General features: G+C 23.2%; 4 protein-coding genes across 4 annotated transcripts; all 4 read left to right on the forward strand. All coding sequences in view use genetic code 6, as the record gives it.

Moving 5' to 3' along the window:
- Positions 1 to 486: 486 nt before the first annotated feature.
- On the forward strand, positions 487 to 2,989 carry TTHERM_000188849 (protein kinase; the record flags this gene model as incomplete). The annotated part of the gene is made up of 9 exons (XM_012797755.1): positions 487 to 536; positions 757 to 894; positions 949 to 1,156; positions 1,307 to 1,733; positions 1,785 to 1,890; positions 1,955 to 2,201; positions 2,419 to 2,485; positions 2,546 to 2,842; positions 2,895 to 2,989. The coding sequence occupies 9 exons, from the start codon at positions 487 to 489 to the stop codon at positions 2,987 to 2,989; spliced, it is 1,635 nt and encodes a 544-aa protein (XP_012653209.1).
- A 618-nt stretch (positions 2,990 to 3,607) lies between these two features.
- On the forward strand, positions 3,608 to 7,626 carry TTHERM_00188850 (Serine/Threonine kinase domain protein; the record flags this gene model as incomplete). The annotated part of the gene is made up of 8 exons (XM_001016561.2): positions 3,608 to 3,820; positions 3,883 to 3,966; positions 4,061 to 4,132; positions 4,189 to 4,319; positions 4,463 to 4,678; positions 4,740 to 6,889; positions 6,944 to 7,155; positions 7,207 to 7,626. Exons 1-8 carry the CDS (start codon positions 3,749 to 3,751, stop codon positions 7,624 to 7,626), a joined length of 3,357 nt encoding a protein of 1,118 aa, XP_001016561.2. The 5' UTR covers positions 3,608 to 3,748.
- A 527-nt stretch (positions 7,627 to 8,153) lies between these two features.
- Positions 8,154 to 9,131, forward strand: TTHERM_00188860 (26S proteasome non-ATPase regulatory subunit 9, putative; the record flags this gene model as incomplete). The annotated part of the gene is made up of 5 exons (XM_001016562.3): positions 8,154 to 8,259; positions 8,314 to 8,412; positions 8,467 to 8,511; positions 8,573 to 9,044; positions 9,110 to 9,131. The coding sequence occupies 5 exons, from the start codon at positions 8,154 to 8,156 to the stop codon at positions 9,129 to 9,131; spliced, it is 744 nt and encodes a 247-aa protein (XP_001016562.3).
- A 1,262-nt stretch (positions 9,132 to 10,393) lies between these two features.
- TTHERM_00188869 (Serine/Threonine kinase domain protein) lies at positions 10,394 to 13,470 on the forward strand (the record flags this gene model as incomplete). The annotated part of the gene is made up of 2 exons (XM_001470760.2): positions 10,394 to 11,035; positions 11,164 to 13,470. The coding sequence occupies 2 exons, from the start codon at positions 10,394 to 10,396 to the stop codon at positions 13,468 to 13,470; spliced, it is 2,949 nt and encodes a 982-aa protein (XP_001470810.2).
- Positions 13,471 to 14,234: the final 764 nt, after the last annotated feature.

Below are 14,234 nucleotides of genomic sequence, written 5' to 3' on the forward strand. Positions count from 1 at the left end.
ATTTCTAAATTAATTTTAATTAAAGAAATAAATAAATGAATATAACTAAAATTTTTTGCTTTGTTTTAGAAATATATGAAGGAAAGCTAGATAGAGGTTTGCTTTAAATTTTATCAAATATTTAGATAACATTTTAGAAAAGTCAGAAAGTATAAGTTTTATACTTTAACATAAAAATCTAGCATCCTTCAAAGTGTTTTAAATTTATCTTAATTATAATTTGAATCCAATAAATAAATATATTAATTTCTCTTATTGAATGTTAAAAATTCTCGTATAAAATATTTGATTATAAATTATTATTTATTATACAATAATTTTAAATAATAATAATTTTAAATAAAAGAAATATAGAATGAATGATTTAATCATTTATATTTGATACAATATTTGAAGTAATATTTACTATTTATACTATATATCTTAGCTATAACTTTATAGGAGAATCTAAAAGCTAAAAAACAATAGATTAAGCTTACATTTAAAATGTAGGGATTAGCTCAAACTCCATTTGACTTATTTGAACCACAATAAAGGTAAATATTTGAGTATAATTTAAGTATAAAGCCATCTATTTACAGTTTATGATGTTTATTATCAATTTTTATATGTTAAGATGTTAGTAGGCTTTTAGCATTCTGCTTATGTTAGAGATGCAAAGCGTAAATAAAATTAAATTTAAATATTTAGAATTGAATTTCTAATAAATCAATAAATCAAGAACATCTTAAATATCAAACATTTTATGAATAATAGGTTATTTAGACTGCCATAAAAGAAGAGTGGAGTGCTGAAATAATAAATTTTTAAAGAATTTATAGAAAAAGCTTAAATAAAAATCAAGATCTTAGATGAAGAAAATGACAACGAAGTTTTATTTTATACGCCAATACTGTAAATAATATTAAGAAATTCTAATAAATAAATGTTTTTTTAAAATGAAAAAAGAGATATATCTAGTTTTGGGTATCTTTCCCTCATTATATTAAAAGAATCTTCATCTACCATAATACTCAAACACACATTATGCTACTGTAATGGAAAACCATATTTAATCAAAGATCATTAAATAAGGCTGCTTTTTACAAGATGCCTCAATAAAATCAACAATATTGAAAAGTTTTCAAAATATGCTATGAATCCTCGAAATGGCGAAGTAATTATTTGTTTGCATTGGTTTAATTATCAATAGATTTTAATATTGATATTGAAAAAGTTATAGGAGAAATTAAAAAATATATATTTTAATTAACTTACTATTATCCATCCTGACTGATATTAATTTAAACATAAAAAATTTATATAGATTTCTCTAAAAGATGCACTTTTTTTTGAGAAAGAAACATTTCAAAAATTTAATGAATCTCCTTTATTAGCTATTAAACCTATGCTAGAGCTATACAATCAATAAATACACATACTCAAATAATATACAAAATTAATTCTAGTTGTGCTTGAAGAATTACCTTAAATATTTAATTAATACTCAGATATTAGTTTTTTATCATTGAATCAAATTAATTTACAACTTTTAAAAGTTAAGATGTGGTTAATTGACCCAGACACTTTTGAAGATTAGTCTGAAATAAATGAGTAAATAAAAAGACAATCCTAAATAGTTTAAAAGAAAGATGATTTAAAAATACTTAACGAGATAGAAATTATTGGAGATATTTAAAATATAGAGCAGATTAATAAAGGAGGTTTTGGTTCAATATAAAAAGGCAAATTAGGTAAGATAAAATTCATAAAACTAATTAATTTCAATAAAATATTTTAAATAGAATATATAATGAATGGGAAAAGGGAAAGCAAATAGTTTATCATTAAAAAAGATAGAGAAGACTTGCACTATTAAGTGAAAAAAGTTCCTCATGAAATTAATATTTTGTAAATTATTTTTTTTAAAACAAACACACCAAATAAATTATTTTTTAATTCATAAAATAAAAAGGAAGTAAATTAAAGATGAGTCTAATTTGTTCATTGCAAAATATTATTATTCAAACTAGCCAAAATATTAAAATATCCTCTTTATGGACATGTACCAATATAAATCGCTTGATATATTAAAATTATAGTTTAGCTAAACTATGTCATTAATAACTAAATTATATATTATGTGGTAAATCGCTTAAGGGATTCAGTTTCTTACATCCAAAAATGTAGCTCATCTTGACTTAAAACCTGCTAATATAGTCGTATTTTAAATTATTTCATACATATTTTATTAATTTAATTAATATACTTTATTTTTAATATTTTTAAAAATGCCTTTTTAATTTTAGATAGGCTATATAATGAATATTTAATTCAATTAATTGTTTAAAAATTATTTTTTTTTAATCAGCCTTATATAGAAATTATCAGTTATATTTTCTGATGTTTTAATGTTTTTAATAATAAATAAATAAACAGATTTCAAAAGGATATTTAGCTAAGATTATAGACTTTGGTGAAGCTTATCATCCAGATGTATGTAATGGTAAAGAATTTTACAATAATTAATAAAGATTAATTTTTAAGTCTTATTTTTTAATGAAAGGAAATCCTAATTACAAGCCAGGAAGAACACTTCCCTACACTCCTTACAGTAATAATAATGATAGATAGGCATCATATAAAAATTTAGATATATTTAGCTTTGGGATGGTCCTTTCAGAAATAGTTTTCGATACATATCCTGTAGATTTCAAAAGAGGAGCTTTACATAAGCTTGAAGAGAAATTTTCAAGAGGAGATATAAGGGGAAGATTAGTTAAAAACTATTAGAGACATTTCGGACCAAAACATATTATAAACCTTCTCCATTGCTTAATCTTTCGTTGCATAGATGAAAAAGGTAAGTAACATTTTAAAAATTATATTTGTTTTAATAATTTATTTTTTTATAGAAAACAGACCTACAATCGATTGGATTATTTTAATAGTAAAAACATTATAAAATTAAGTAGAAAAAATATTTTCTTATCATTTTCCTTACAAATGATCTAATTTAAAACTTGAACAATAGTTAGTTAGTTAATTAATTAATATATAAAATTGTATTTACTCTTTCATTTTTATAAATATATATCAAGCTGTATATAGAAAAATTATTTTTATTTAATCTAACTATTTAAAAAATTAATTTATTTAATCAATTAAATTTTTTAATATTTGATATGAAAGTATCTTTCCTCTATATTAGATTAACAGCTCTAATTTCAAAATAGTAGAATGAATAAAATTCGTGTTTGTTTTCCTTAACTATTCGTTAATAATTAGAAATAAACTAATAGGAAAATTAGTAAAGCAATAAATAATATAACAAGCATATAAAAATCAATTAGTACTTTTCTCAGTAAAATTGATTTGTTCCTAAAACTGATTTCTAAATGAATGAAATACAAGAAAGAGTTAAAACATAGTTATCAATTTCATTAAAGAATTTTAATGAAATTGTTAATATTAAATTCTTAGAAAAATTCTAAGAATTCAATATATTTTTTATAAAATTCGTTGAAAAGAAAATACTAAGCAACAAACTTTAATTAATTTATTCAAAGGTTTGTGTGAAATAGTGATTTATTTATTTATATATTGATTAATTAATTAGTCCATATATTTTAAAGAAGTTAACAAGTTCTATTAATAATAAATTTGCAAACATAAAAAAACTTTCAAGGCAACAAAAAGAGTACTCACTAAAAAAGAATCTACTGAAATTTACTTTGAAAGATAAATAAAATAATTTTTATATCCCCTAATGATTTACACTTAAGTGTCAGACGAACTTTCTTTTAAGGATATTGAGGCATCATTGGATTATGACATAAAAGTATCCTTCATTTTTATTTTTAAGGATTGAATTTCTCTTACTTATTATTTAATTAAAATTAGTCTTATAACATTATACAACCTCTTGGATAGGGAGCGAATGGCTTTGTCTGTAAAATAGAAGATTTTAAATCAAAGGAATGCTATGTAATAAGATTTATTTCTTTTTATTCTTTTTAAGAATTCAAATGAAGCAAAAAAATATTATGTATACTTACTATTAACATATACTAAATAAAAGGCTATGAAGGTTGTTGATAAAAAAAGAAAAGATATCTAGAATGTTATGAAAAGACTTGATTAAGAAATTAAAGTATGAGCATTTATTTAAAAAGTATATTTTATTGAGATTATTTTCTTTTAATATAGATTTAGAAGGAATTGGATCACCCTAATATAATAAAATTATTTAAGCATTTTGAAGATGATTAAAACCATTACTTAATCATGGAGCTTGCTTAAAATGGAGAAATTAAAGATTACCTAAACATTAACAAGCCGTAAAATTTTTACTGCTGATTTAAAATATTTTGAAAGATAAATTTAATATTTTATTAATTTATTTTAAATAATTTATTGATTTGAATATATTTCTGTTATTTTAATTTAACAATTAATTTTTTTCTTAATAACGAACTAATAGATTAAGCGAAAGTTAAATCTTAGATTTTAGTTATTAACTGGCCTGTGGAATTAAATATCTACATGATAAAGATATAGTGCACAGAGATTTAAAACTCAATAACGTTCTTCTCTCAAATGGAAAAATAAAAATTGCAGATTTTGGATTAGCAACAAAAGTTAATGATGAAAACCCTGAGTGCAACACTATGTGTGGGACAGCAAATTACTTATCTCCGTAAAATATTTTATAAATTAAAATTATCACTTAAAGAATGTTTATTTATTTTTATTTATAGTGAGATATTAAATAGCAAGGGATATGGGAAAAAAACAGATATTTGGAGTTTTGGATGTATTTTATATGCACTTTGCTCAGGCAATCTCCCATTTTTTAGTGGAAATCCTTCTTAAACTATTTAAAATATAAAGGAAGGTAAGTGGTAACTGCCTTAAAATATTTCAGATAATGTTAAGGATTTACTTTCAAACACTCTAAACTGGGATTAAAATTCTCGCTTTTCAATAGAATAAGTTCTATCACATAAATTTTATGAAAAAAAGCATAAGCAAAGCATTATCATTTTTAACTAAGGAGCTGATGCTATTTCTAACTAACAAAATAAATTGTCTACTCCTAACAAAGTACTTCTTGACTGGACTTCCCCAAGATTTAATGCACCTATTCATCTTTAATAAAAATCTTAATCAAGTTAAAAAAAGAACAAGAGAATATCTAACCTAAAAAATTAAAAGTCTTTGACTTCAATGAAACTTGATCTCAGTGATTGCAATAAGGAGAACCAGCCTAATTTAATAAATAGCTCTAACAATAAAAGTAATAATACAGCAATAATTGAAAAGCAAAAAAGTACTAAATCAAATACTTATAAAGAATAATAAAATATATAAAGCAATTAACAAAACAGCTTAGGGATGAGTAATATATTTTTAACAACAGCAAGATCAATAAACTTGGCTGATAACTCTATAATAATGTCAACCTTATAAGACAATCAACTTAACAATACAAATAATAAAAAAGAAAACACAAAACCTACATAAAAACTCTAATATTATTTATAACAAAATTCTAATACTTCGTAATAGTTGAAATAGTCATCTATTTTAAATAATTAGGGCCAAGCAAGTGGCTATAACAATTCAAGAAACAGATTTGATCTATCATGCAATAATGTGATAAATTAAAATAAATCATAGCAATCTCTTTTACAGTACAATGGATATAAATCCTAGTCTGTCATACCATAATAATAGCAAGCTTTTTCTTAAAATTCTTAATAAATTTCTAATAAAAATTAACCTTAGCAACAAAACACAAAAGAGTTAACACCTAAGTAATTTAATCCTTACTTAAGTTAAAATAGTGAAAAAACGTAATAAGATTATTCAAATAATGCATTCAAATCTTACAGGAGCACTTCATCTCTTCATTAAAATATATCAATTGCTAATACCAGCTAAACATATAGAAATCCTCTTTAAGAGTCTTAGATAAATAAAAATAATTAATAAAGATAAGAAGCTTTTGACAATACTAAATAAGCATTGCACAATGTTAAAAAACCTTTGTAATATTTTTCGTAATAACAACAAACCTAAAAAGATGGAGATAATTAAATGTTTACTTAATCACAAAACAACAATACGAACAAACAAATGAAAGGAGATAACACTTTAAATGGCAATTTAAAATACTCTAGTTTATCTACAAATTCGCAGACACTGAATAAAAACGACGAATCTTATATTCATAACTATCACTAACCTAGGATAAGATCCCAACAATCCTAATAAAATGTTAATTTAAGAGAAAAAAGTCCTTCATGTCAATTTATTTAAAAAAATTAAGAAATCAGCTCACAAAATAATTGTGATGGCATTAAAGATCTCTAAAATATAAATAAAATTTAGCAAAACTCTTAAATCAAAAGAAATTATTCACAATAAATAACTCCTAAAGAGATGCAAACAAATTCAAACATATAAAAATTAGAATATGCTAATCGTATCTCATAGTTATGCGCAAAAGGTGATCATAATTTTTTACTAGAAAAAAAGAGTAGCTCTAACAGTAATAATAATTGTTAATAAAATGTCTAAAGCAGTAAGAATATAAGATCTCTTAGCAATAGTCAATTTACTATTAACAGCAATATAAAATAAAAAATCCAAAAAGATACTTCTGAATTATCAATCTAAGTCACTGACAGATAAATTACATTTTAAGGAAATGAATAAAATGAAAAAATTAATTTTACAAAATCACCAACCTAGATTTAAACAAGAAATAATTCTAAGTCATTCTCTTAGAGTGTAAATTGTGCTCCAATAGCTTCATCTAAAGAAAGAAAAGTTTCATTTGTTGCTTAGTCAGCTGATTTATAAGAATAAATATAAATAATCCAGTCGAAATCAACCCAATAAAGTAATTTAAAATATTTTGACATATTCTTCAAACTAAATTTATTTTTTTTTATAGCAGGTGCAGTGAATTTTGCAGACTCTAAAACATAGTACCAAAGCAACGATACTAATTCCTCGTTCCCTGTTTCTCCTCTTTCAACACAAGGTTTGAAAGCTAATAAAGTTAACACTAAAAATGGTATAATTGAAATATCAGAAAACAACTGGCTTTCAATTGAATGCTAAAATGGCTAACTAATTTTTAAAATATCTCCTAATGGTGAATAGGTAATTTATTAAAAAAAAGAATCAAATTTAAAAAATATTTTAAATAATTAGATTTAGATATAAAAATTTTAAAAGAGCAAATACTAGAAAAAGAATTATGATTTATAATCCTTACCTGAAAAATATATAAAATTATATACATATGCAAAGGTTGTCTGTCAAACATTAAAATCAAAAACACCCCTAGTAAAAATATAAAACGAAAAGGGTACTTTTATGCTTATGTCAAACCAACCTAAGTAAAATTATGAAGTCTCCCTCTCTAACGGATACAAAGTAAGCCATGTAATAGGTACTGACATCATGACTGTAAAAGATAAGCAAAACAAAGAATTCATAGTTTACCTGAGCTAGCAAAATCTTAATAAAAGCATCCCACAAGAAATAACACTTGCAGTTAAGGTTTCTTTGGAACAAATGAGTTCTTGCTTACAAAAACAAAATGAATAATATCTCGCTAATTTTAAATGAGATTGAACCAATAAATTTTAAATTGATTAAAACAAATTGCTTTAAAATATTTTGATATGAATAAATAACTAAAAACAAATAACTTAATATTTAATTAATTAACTAAAAAACTAACTAATTAACTAAAATATAATATAATAAAATAATTAAAATATGTGTGTATACTTCCTATCTTGCATCTTTTATGTAAATATTTACTAATTCTTTATAATTAAATTAATTATTATCAATTTAATTTTATTTTTTATATTGTTAAAAGATGTATTTAATTTAAAAATATAAATTCTCATCTAATTATCTAAGAAAAATTTTTTAGGTGGAACAGACTATTCTCACTCATGCTTTATGATCTTGACAATAGAAATGATCTTAGAATCTTTCTTTCTAAATCTTTTAATTGTTTTTAATATATAAAAGATATTTTTATTAAATTAATCAGAAACAATTTATTATAATTTCAAAAAGTATCAAAAATATTGCAATAATTAAAAATTTAATTGATTTAGTAGATTAGAAAGTAAGTAAGAATGACTTCAACTTAGGTAAAATTACAATAGCTTGACTTGTAAAGAAAGGATATAGAAACATAAATTAGCGCATTAAATAAAGAAATTAAGTATTATGAAGACAAAAGTATTTTTAGCATAAAATATTGTTGGTTTTGTTGATTTTAAACTTTAAATTTAGATTATAACAAAAGTTTAGTTGATGAAGAAGGTTTTCCAAGAGCTGATTTAGATTTTGGAGAATTAAGCACATACAAAAATCTCAAAAGAAAATTTAATGGTAAAATTATTTAGAAGCAACAATTATTTTACTTTTTTTATTAAATTTGAAAAGAATTAAACAATGATTATAAAGGCTTAATGGTAGAAATAGAGAAAAGTAAATAAATATTTATTTGCTTTTAGGAATCTCAGTTATTTATCTCAAAATTATAATCTAGGTTTAGGTGATTTACATGAAGAATACAGAGAAAGTGGATAAGCCTAAAGGGATTTAGAAGAATATGAAAAGAATATGGAAATAATGAAAAAAACTGAAGCTGCTGAAAAAGCTAAAAAGGAATATGATGAAGATATGAAAGATGAAAATTTAAATGCAGAAATAAAAAAAAATATTTTGATTCCATTTGCTTATATAAATGAAGTAGTAGATTAATCTCCAGCATTTTAAGCAGGTGTTAAACTAAACGATTTAATTGTTTCTTTTGGTCCTGTAAATCATTACAATCACAAGGAATTATAATTTTTGATAGAAACTGTTAAATCGAATGTCAACAAAGAAATTCCAGTCTAAGTATTAAGAAAAAATAATAAAATATAATAGTCTGAATAATTTTACTACAAGAATGAAAATTACGAACTAGTAAATTTAACTCTCACTCCTCGTACATGGAGCGGTCAGGGAGTCCTAGGGTAATAATATAATTTTATTGATTTGGCTAAATAATTATAAACATATTTAAATATTTATCTAAAAGGTGTCGCTTCAAATTAGTTTGAGTTAATAAATTTTGTTATAAAAATTGAACGAAATACTTAAAAAATAGATTAAAAATATAAATAATGTTGTGTTTATTATAAATATTTATTTTATTTTGTATTCTAAAATTTATTTTTTATCAAAAAATTAATTTAAATTAAACCTCTTAAGAAAAGTTTGAAGTTATTTGAAAATTTAATTTAAGATATTAAAATAATTTTTATTTTACTTTTTATAAAAAATAGCATAAACAAAAAATGTTTCAAACAATAATTTAGAAAAATTTTCTATTCAACAAATTTAATTTATTCTAAATTTAAATTTGATAAAATTTAGTTAGACTTTTTAATTTTATTAAAATATGAAATACTTTTTTATTGTCAAAATATTAAATTACAAAACTAAATTTAGAATATTTGCTGTTTCATCTTGAAAGGCATTTCAATATTAAAAAGTATTTTGAGATTTTTTAATTTACCTGTTAAATAATTAATAATTAAAATTGTTCATTTTGTGTTTTTTTTAATATTTATTTTATTTTGTACTTTAAAATCTATTTTTTTTTATCAAGAACTTAATTTCAATTAAATCTCCTTAAAAAATTTAAATCTATTTCAAAATTTAATTTAAGATTTTAAAATATTTTTTTTGATTTCAATTTATAAAAAATAATTTAAAAAAAAAATATTTAAAACAATAAATTAGAAAAAACTTCTACTCAATAAAAAAATGTATTTATTCCAAATTTAAAGTTGATAAAAATTTAGTTACATCTTTTAATATTACTAAAATATGAAATACTTTTTTATTGCTAAATAATCAATCTTAAAATTAGAATATTTACTATTTTATTTTGATTGGTATTTCAAAATAAAAAAGTATTTTGACATTTTTAATCTACCGAATTATTACATAATTTTATTTTAACCAATAATAGATTAAATATCTTAAAGGTCTTATGTATGTGATGAGTGGGATTTTTTTCTTAATTAATAAACGACAAATTAATTTTTTTATTCGTTGAAGGATTGTGATTTAAAAAAGCATTGTATGAAATTTGAAGAAATTAAAAGTTAATTTGTTTTCTCCTAATTATTTCTTATAAAAAAAATTGATAGTGTTTTTATAAGTGTTTGAAAAGACCTAAAATCAAAGTTAGAAGGTATTGAAGCTAGTATCAATAATAAAAGGTTTAGCAGACTTTTTATATTAAAAAATAAAGACATTCAAAACAAAATATCACTTCTGATAGTTTTTAATTAGATATAATTAGCAATTAGCAATGCAAAATCGTAAAATTACCAAAATGGTTGAGAATTACTCGCTTGACGAAGTAATTGGATCCGGTTAGTATGGCAAAGTTTATAGAGCAACAAATATAAAAACGAATAAAGTTGTCGCTATAAAAGTAGTTAAAATATAGAAATTTAAAGAAAACCCTAAATTAGAAGAATGCACTGTAAATGAAATTAAAACCCTTAGTTAAATGGATGATAATAGACATGTTGTCTCATTTATTGAACTTCTCAGAAGTAGTAATAATTATTACTTTGTCTATGAATTTTGTAGTGGTGGAACTTTGGAAGATTAATTAAAAAAGAAAAAAATATTTAAAGAAAATGAAGCTCTTCACGTTTTTGCATAGTTACTAGAAGCCTTTAAGGTGTTAAGGAAATTCAATATAATGCATAGAGATTTAAAGCCTACTAATATTTTATTGCATAACAACTAAATTAAATTAGCAGATTTTGGATTTTGTAAATCCCTAACGAACCCAACTGATATGGCTCAAACTATGCTAGGTTCTCCTCTCTATATGGCGCCTGAAATCCTTAGAGGATAAGACTACTGTGTAAAAGCAGATATTTGGAGTTTAGGCGTTGTATTATATGAATTACTATTTGGCATATGTCCGTTTGAAGAGGTAATTTATGCTTAACAAATATGAATTAAAATCTAAAAAAAAACAGTGGTTTTTAAAGCAAATTGTATTTTAAAAGCCATGCAAAATTAAGATTTTTTTTAATATTTTTTTAATAATTATTAAATTAGAAATCGATAGTCAGACTAATTAGTCTTTTAAATGATGGTTAGTTGGTGATTAGAAAAGATATTTAAAATATTTCACCACAAACAGAAGCCCTCCTCATGGCTATGCTTGTAAAAGATCCAGAATAGAGAATATCATGGGATTAGCTTTTTTAAATCTAAATTAACAGTGACGGAGAGTATGTAGATCCCAACGCATAAATCAAAGGAGGAGCTTAAAATTTATCTTCTAAAAAGGAAAGAAGCTAGCAACCTAAACCTCCTCATTCTACTCCTCAATAATTTTAGAATGCAGCTTCAAGCTAAGAAGAGATACAAAAATAAAATTCAACAAACTCTTCGAACAACATGTTTCCATAGCATTAAAATCTAAATTCACAAACAAAACCTTAAAGTAGTATTTAACCAACTCACTTTAATCCTAACCATTAAAGGAGTGTTTCTTCTCATGCTATGTTTACTTAGCATTCAAAAACAGAAACACCATCAAAAACAGCTTTTGCAAATGGAGGAGGAATGACTCGAGACTACTCAAATGATAAAATAGGATTGACTTAAAATAATATGCAAGCCACTGAAAAAAAAAGCAATGAAAGCAAAGATAAAATTAATTCTGTTCAATAATTTTAGCAAGTACTTGAGACAAATGCTAATAATCTCGTAGGCTTTAACACTAATGAGATAAATCGCCCAAATTCATAGAATAGTGTCAATTCTTTTGTCCCACATCCACCATAAAGGGAGAATCCGTTTAGGAGTGCAACTACTGAAGATAAAATAGCATAACAAAATTTCAAAGCCTAAGACTAGCTAGACTCACCATTAGCCCCTTAGCGCTTATAATTAGATTAGACGTCGAATTCTTCACAGGCATAATAAATGAAAGACCCATAAAATAGCATAAAATTCCAAAGATAGGATCATAAAAGGGCACTTACTTCAATTGGAGGGGTAGCCAATTATCAAAAGCCACTTTCTATTAATAATAATATTATGAATATTTAATAGAATGAGCACATAGAAAATAATGCTGATTATCTAAACTTAAATCCCGCTGCTGCTGCAAATAATTCTGCTACTTCATCTTAAACTAATCTTGCAAGTAATTTGTACAGTAATAGTGATTCAAAGCGCAATATCCTCCATGGTTAAACCTTAGAAGATAGATATAAATAACCAATATTATAGACTTAAAAGCCTCCCACTCTTGTGGTTACTCCTACTTTGACTCTTTAAACATAACCAACATCTCAAATTATTCAAAAAGATCCATAAGTTTCATAAGATTTGGTTTCTACTTTATAATCTTCCTCATCTACTTCAGGAAGAAGCATTAATAATACTAGTTGTAATTAAAATAATGCAAATATCGCTTTAAATAATAATTCAGCATCTGCCTCAGGTAATTCTTAAGCACTTAATTTGTAAGTTTAAAGTAGTGCAAACAACAACCCAAGCAATTTGCAGAATTCAAGTAGTAGCTCAAAAATAGCAAGCAATAATTAGCTTAGTATAAGCGGAAACAATTAAATTTCTATGTATAGCTCAACTGGTAATCAAATTCCTCCAATTCATCCTTCGATTGCCTCTGCAGGAGTTTGTAAAAATAATAAGTAACAGAATGTAGATATATCTCAAAAAATAGTCTAGGAATTATCTAAAGAGAGAAACAAGCTTTTCTTTTTGACTTAGCTACTTTACGAGCTGATTGATATTTGCGAAAATGAAAATTATAACATAATACTACCATAAATAACTTATTAATACTACCAGCAAATAATTCTAACTCGTTGTGAAAGACTGAAGAAGCTTATAGAATTAAATTAGAGTTTCATATCTTAGCAGATAGATCTTCCTGCTCCACTAACAACTATGGATTTAGCAAGAACTATGATGAATGAAGGATATATAAAGATAAGGAGTGCAATTGAAAAAGAAATAACTTTGATAGAATAGAATTTCTTGCATGTTAAAAATGAATACCTTTATTTTGAAATATATTTTTAGCAGAATAATAACAACGAACAATTCTAATCAATGAAAAGTTAGAATATTGAGTAATTAATAAAAAGCTTTATTAAGCAAGTTATAGCTAATAATGATTCTGATGAAGGAGGTGAAACTTCTTACATTAATAGGTTAAGAGTCTGCGCTAAGTTAGTAGATGTTTACGATTTTGATAACATTTTAATAAATGAACTAGGAAATAATGTCAACAATTGGGCATATAATAAGGAAATAAAAAATGCTGATAAATAAAAAATTTTAAGTAAAATATTTAATCATTAATCACTTTCTCCTATAAACTGATTATTCGAAATAATACAAATAAATTCTAAAAATAGTAGCAATTTGAATTTCAAAATTAACTAACTGATTAACTGAATAATAAACAGAAAACTTTCTTACACACAGAAATGATTATAATTTAATAATTAAAATTTAAAAAAATAATATTTATTCCTTTTATATAAAAATTCTCAATCTTGAAGCATGAAGAAGAAAATAAATATATAAATCAATCAATCATTCATTCATTTCTAAAAAATAATAATATCTTTTATTAATCCTTCAATTTAAATAATTTTATATGTATATTAAGAATATTATATATCTATCTATCTATCAATCAAAATATCCATTCATCCTTCAATTTTTTAATTTCTTTATCTCTATCTATTTAGCTTTCATTTTTGTTTATTTTATTCGAAAATAATTTTAGATTTTTATAGGTTTCTCAATCAAAATGAATTTTTAATTATTGATCTGTTAAAGTTATGAATATTAATAATGTATTTCAATTTAAAAATAAATAAAAATTTACTTCAATTACATCTATGCTTGATAGCTTCTTATAGCAAAAAAGTATCTATAAATTTTAATAGTATAAATAATTATTGAAATTTACCTATCTATCTATCAATCAATCAATAAATTAATTATTTTTTAATAGTTAAATTACAAATTTGCGCAATATATTTCAACGTTATAAAAGAGATATTTAATCCAATTCCAAAGAACTAGCTAACGGAGAGTCAGTCATAACCAAAAGAAGAAATTAATATAAATTAATT

This window comes from Tetrahymena thermophila, assembly GCF_000189635.1.
Source record: "Tetrahymena thermophila SB210 genomic scaffold scf_8254638, whole genome shotgun sequence".
Taxonomy (NCBI): Eukaryota; Ciliophora; class Oligohymenophorea; order Hymenostomatida; family Tetrahymenidae; genus Tetrahymena; species Tetrahymena thermophila.